The sequence below is a fragment of the Pipistrellus kuhlii genome, unplaced genomic scaffold (assembly GCF_014108245.1).
Source record: "Pipistrellus kuhlii isolate mPipKuh1 unplaced genomic scaffold, mPipKuh1.p scaffold_m20_p_1, whole genome shotgun sequence".
NCBI lineage: Eukaryota > Metazoa > Chordata > Mammalia > Chiroptera > Vespertilionidae > Pipistrellus > Pipistrellus kuhlii.
The window spans coordinates 60,372,562-60,378,561 of NW_023425404.1; the positions used below are offsets into that span (position 1 = coordinate 60,372,562).

The 6,000-nt window shown below is 38.6% G+C and overlaps 1 protein-coding gene across 1 annotated transcript; it reads left to right on the top strand.

The window, feature by feature from the left end:
* The first annotated feature begins 492 nt into the window (after positions 1-492).
* Positions 493-1,458, top strand: LOC118703587 (olfactory receptor 11G2-like). Its single transcript, XM_036410713.1, has one exon. It carries the CDS (start codon positions 493-495, stop codon positions 1,456-1,458), a length of 966 nt encoding a protein of 321 aa, XP_036266606.1.
* The last annotated feature ends 4,542 nt before the right edge of the window (positions 1,459-6,000 follow it).

Sequence of the window (6,000 nt, forward strand, 5' to 3'; positions counted from 1 at the left end):
TTAACAAGCACAAAAAAGAGTATTCTCTGTGCCCTTTCGCTGTATCTCAGTGAGACAGACCTTTTGAAATGTCTTAATATAAGTAGTATTTTATTTGGTATTACTATCAATAATACTGATCATAGTAAATAACTTCTGTGTAATGCTTTAGAGATAAATTTTACATACACAGATTTGAATGTGCTATAATCTATATGGTAAACAGATGAGAAAATAGGTAACTAGAAGTTAAGTGACAAACTCAAAATTACAAATGTAGTACTCATGCGTCATCCAGTATCTTCACCCGGTTTAATGATTGCCCCAAGCCAAGTTTTTACCTCGTTGCATCTTACCAAAATGAAATCATACTTTTGGAAACAGGTTGTGGTGATCACAGTTTTGTTGCTATAACAGAAACCTCATTGTTTATTTTTAAAATTGTAAAAGAATTTGGTGTTTTCAGGCAGAACCAGCCATCTCCATTAAAGTGCAATAGCCAACGTCATCTCCATGTCCTCCAGGCTGATGAATGTGTCCAGTGGAGAAACCAACTCCGTGAGTCACTTTATCCTCCTGGGCTTTCCCTCGAGCCCAGAAATGCAGCTCCTCTACTTTTGGCTCTTCTTAGTAGCCTATACCTTGACCCTGATGGGCAATACAGCCATTGCCTGTGCTGTGCGGTGGGACTGGCGCCTTCACACCCCCATGTACATCCTCCTGGGGAATTTCTCTTTCCTAGAAATATGTTATGTCACCACAACCATTCCTAACATGCTGGCCAACTTCCTCTCCACAAGCAAATCCATCTCCTTTGTGAGCTGTTTTGCACAGTTCTACTTCTTCTTCTCTTTAGGGTGTGATGAGGGCTTCTTCCTTTGCATCATGGCTTTTGACAGGTACCTCGCCATCTGCCGTCCTCTGCATTACCCACACATCATGACTAAACAGCTATACACCGGCCTCATCATCTTTGGATGGTCAGGTGGATTCGTTCTTTTCTTAACCCCAGTTGTTCTCATTTCACAGTTGCCCTTTTGTGGCCCAAATATCATCAACCATTTTATATGCGATCCCGAGCCACTGATGAAGCTTTCCTGTTCAGAAGATACCATGACACAGTTCATTTATTCTACTTTCAATGCTATCTTCATGATTGGCACCTTCCTCTTTATCCTTTGCTCCTACGCTCTGGTGATTCTGGCTGTGCTGCGCATGTCCTCAGCAGCAAGCAAACACAAGGCTTTCTCCACTTGTGCTTCCCATCTGGCTGTGGTGATCCTGTTCTTTGGCTCTGTTATTGTGATGTATGTTAGCCCTGGGTCTGGACACCCAGTGGAAGTGCAGAAAATTGTGGCCTTATTTTATTCTGTGATAACACCCCTCTGTAATCCTCTGATTTATAGCCTCAGGAACAAGGAGATGAAGGCTGCCCTCAGGAAAGTCTTTGGGACTGAAACGCACAGTCATAAAACATAAACCAGAAATAAGAGTAAAGCAAGTTCCTCCACAACCTATCTTAATAAGATATAAGCAAGTTTGTTTTCTAGAGAATTCAATAGTTTTGGTTAGGGAACAATAAAGCCCGTTGTCATCTTAAATATCACCACTACAGACTGGGTTAGTCTTATTTAAGAAATGAAATTGTCTTAAGAAGAAAACTGAACTCTTTATATATAACAGTTTCTTAAAGGACATATAAATAAACTTTGTATTTCAAAATTGGAGCAACATATAAGGATGTAGCATAGGTCATAAACTTGTAAACAAATTCTCCTCCACTGAGAATTACTGACTAAAAAGAAATTTCTGTATGAAATAAGTCCAACCTTGAAATGTGACCTTATCACACTATCTGCAAAGAATAATACATGTTTTTACTCTAAGGATTTTAGGAAACCAATAGCTCTAGCTGAACGTTAAGTTCAGTTTTTCCTCAGTATCCAAGAGGAATTGGTTCCAGGACCCACCTTCCCCACTCCACCCCTGCAGATACCCATATCCGTGGATGTTCAAGTCCTTTCTATAAAATGGTGTAGTATGTTTGTATAACCTATGCACATCCTCTCATATACTTTAAATCATCTCTAGATGACCTATCCAGTCATGTGCCACTTAACAACATTTCAGTCAGTAATGGACTGCATGTACAATGGTGATCCCATCATATATAATAAAAGCCTAATAGGCTAAGTGTCTGATCCTCTGGTCGTCCGTTTAATCAATCAAAGTGTAATATGCTAATGATATGATAAGGCTGCTTAACCACTAGCTTTGACATGCACTGGCCACTAGGGGGCAGATGCTCCAACTAATAGCTTAACTTGCTGCTGGGGTCTGGCTGATCAAGACTGAGCAAGATGGGCTGGACATACCCTGGAGCACTCTAGTGATCCCTCCCCCGCTGTCCAACTTCCCTGTCCCTCCCCAGCCTCGACTGTGCACAGGTAGCTCCCTTAGCCTAGCTTGTGCCCTCTGGCAACCCAGGTCCCTTCGGGGGATGTCAGAAAGCTGGTTTTGGCCCTATCCCGCTCAACACAGGAGCTGCCTCCTGGTAGTCAGTGCGCTCCCACAAAGGGAGCACCCACTCAGCCAGAAGCCAGGCTCACAGCTGGTGTGCACAGTGGCGGTGGTGGAAACCTCTTCCGCCTCCATGGCAGCACTGAGGATATCTAACTGACGGCTTATGCCCGCTCCCCATGAGGAACATCTCCTGAGGGCTCTTGGACTGCAAGAGGGCACAAGCCAGGCTGAGGGACCTCCCTCCCAAGTGCACGAATTTCATGCATTGTGTCTCTAGTAAGAGTGTAATGAGCTGAAAATATCTATTACCTAGTGGCATTGTAGCTAACACAATGTCATAGCAAAATGCGTTACTCACATGTTTTGATGATGTTAGTATAAACAACCCTACTGCACTACCAGTCATATAAAAATATAGCACATACAATTATGTACAATACATATACCTGATAAAGATATTAATTTACTATGCTACTGGTTTATGTATTTACTATATTATAGTTTTTATCATTAGAGTATATAACCTTTCTACTTATAAAAAAAAAAAAAGTTAGCTGTAAAACAGGAGGTTGATTATGCCATCCGCAGTCTCATACATCTGCTCACCACATCTCTTGATTGAATCATTTTCTCTTTGTTTGATTTGATCTCATGATGTTTTGTACAGCAACATGCTGTACAAGCTTTTACCCTAGGAGCAATAAGCTGTGCCATATAGCCTAGGTATGTAGTAGGCTAGACCGTCTAGTTTCAGTTATGTGCATTCTATGATGTTTGCACAACAAAATTGCCTAATTACTTATTTCTCAGAATGTATTCTGTTGTTCAGTGGTGCATAACCGTAATTCTAATACAATGTAAATGCTATGTGGATAGTTGTTATTGTTTAGGAAATAATAATAAGAAAAAAGTCTGTACACTTTCAATACAGATGTGAGCATCGTAGCCTAACTACACAGTACGCATCCACAACATAACTTTTTTTCTAAATATTTTTAACTGCTGTCGGTTTAATCCACAGATGCTGAACCTGCGAATACAGAGGACTGAGTTCAGTATTTTAGAGAGCACAAAACATAAGAATTAGGAATTTAGTGGCTATTGTTTATATCCAATAGGATTGTGATAGATGATAGCTGTAAAGGGTCAGGCATTAGTCAGGACTTAACTCCCTTTACTGCAAATCCAGTGTTAATTGACAGGTTTTTGGACCATATTTTGTTTCAGTATTTTTGCACTGTGGCATATTTCATTATCCAAAATGTCTCTAAAGATCTTTTTTTCTTTAAAATATATAATCATTCTTATTGGTTTGATTATGTCTTTTTATTTTCACCATTTGGTCATCTGTGGGGCTTTCTTAGGATAACTAAGATGTAAAGAAAGGCAATAGGGAAATAATATGCAATATACAGAGCTACATTTACAGCCTTCAGAGTCATTGGATTCCACAAGGTGAAGTGCAACTGTAATTAAACTTCCTTTAGGAAAGAATCAAGGATTTGAAGTTTTCTGGGCTGGATTTCTGGGACTTTCATGACAAAAAAGAAGTTTGGTCTGTTTCACAGAAGTAAAGTGAACTAAATGATCAAGCAAATGCCTGGACAAATTATTTACATAAGCAAAACTGCTTTAAAATATATTTAATGTAAGTGTAAGATGGATGCTTTTTTTTTCTGGTTGCTTTAATTATGATTCTCCTGTGGAGCTTATGGTTCTTTTATTCCACAATCATCTATCTTCCTTAGCAGATTTGGAAAAAAAGATGAAATTGTGTGATAATTAATAAAATTTCAAGTGATTATTTCTGACAGTGTGTGGTTTCTGCATTTGTATCATGGCTTTATTATCTCAAGCCAACCTTGAGGTAATAATTAACTAGGCTCTCTATATCTCAGACTTTCCATAACCCCAAAAGATGTTCACCTCATATTTCAGGTTGCTGACTCATAAGGGAAAGAAATCCAACTTAACTTAATAACTTTGTCTGAACTCTGGACTTTATAAGTTAAGAATGTAGCGTTAACAAAATTTGAACTCCAAATGTTTCTAATTGATTTTAAGAGATGAGCTATTTATAAGGATACAAACAAAAATCTGTCTCACTCAATAGATGATTATTGACTTTCTCTCACACACTCCCCTCAACCAGACAACAGTGTGGTGATGACCAGAAGGACCTATGGGGTTAGAGGTGGGCAAAAAGGGCTGGAGGATAAATGGGAATATCTGTAATAGTATAAACAATAAAAATAAAGTTTTAAAAAGTTATAATCTTTTCAAACCATATAATAAATTCTTACCCTCACACAAAAAGGACAGCCTTGCAGCTTACTTCATTTATTTCAATATATGCATTACCTCTTAGTCACTGAGATAAATCACTTATGTAAACACTTATCTTTAAGTGTTCAAACATGTTTCTCTAGGAATAATCCATGTGGAATTAATAGAAAAGGAAAAATAAGTCCTCTTAAGTTTAAAAAGTCCTATATTTAAATAAAGCGAGTGATGGGGTACACCAAGTTCATGAAGCCTTCAAGAATATCATTAGCAGTATGAATCTCCAAAATATATATATTACAATGGACCTTTATCCAAGTTTGACAGGATAACTTCCTTTTCCCCCAAATCACCTCATAGAACTATTATTTCACTGAATATAATTTGAGACTAGGCCCTGCATTTATTATATCATATACAGCAATCTCCGGGAGCAGGTTATTATCAATGTCATGTTAATGAATTAGAAAGATAATAGTTGTAGTGAGATTTAGCAATTTGCCTAATGTCACACAATTAGTAAATTATAATGAAACCAAAAGGTTAATGCAGCGGATGATTTAGTGAGTTTCTATTTTCAGCTTCAGCTGTATTGAGCAATTAATATTGAGTATTAATTTTGACTCATACCAACAATATCTCACATGAAAAGTAGCAGGTATCTTTCAAATTTCTGCCTCAGAGGTTCTCAGAGGCTATGAGAGCCCCCCAGCTGTGCTATAGGGCCAGCCCTGAGGTGTTATGGGTCAGAACAGGTGGACAAGTGCATCAAACATTTTTTTTGGGGGGGAGACATTCCCTATGCATTTCAGAGATTTTTGGAATGAAGTCTCCTCAGTGACTATTTTTCCTCGCCTCTTACTCTCCCTGTTCCTTCTTTCTTTCTAAGATCATTCTGGCATCCAAGTCCTGACTCAGGCTCTTCTTTCAAGAGAGCTCATATGAGCACCACTGATAATATCATAATATAATATGTGGCCCTAGAAACTGAACTTTCAGTATGAAATCCTAGAAAGAAGGCAGCAAAGACCCCAGTACAGTGGATAAGTCAAGTGGTGATAATCCCTAGTATAAAAGAGCACCACACTTGCTAAGACTTGATCCTTGAGAATTGGGAGGAGGCACAGGTGGAAGGAAAGGCACTGTCTATGAAATGGCTCTAGCACTTGAGTGGATGGAAACTATGGCAATTGTAAGAGCCATGGAATTGGGTAA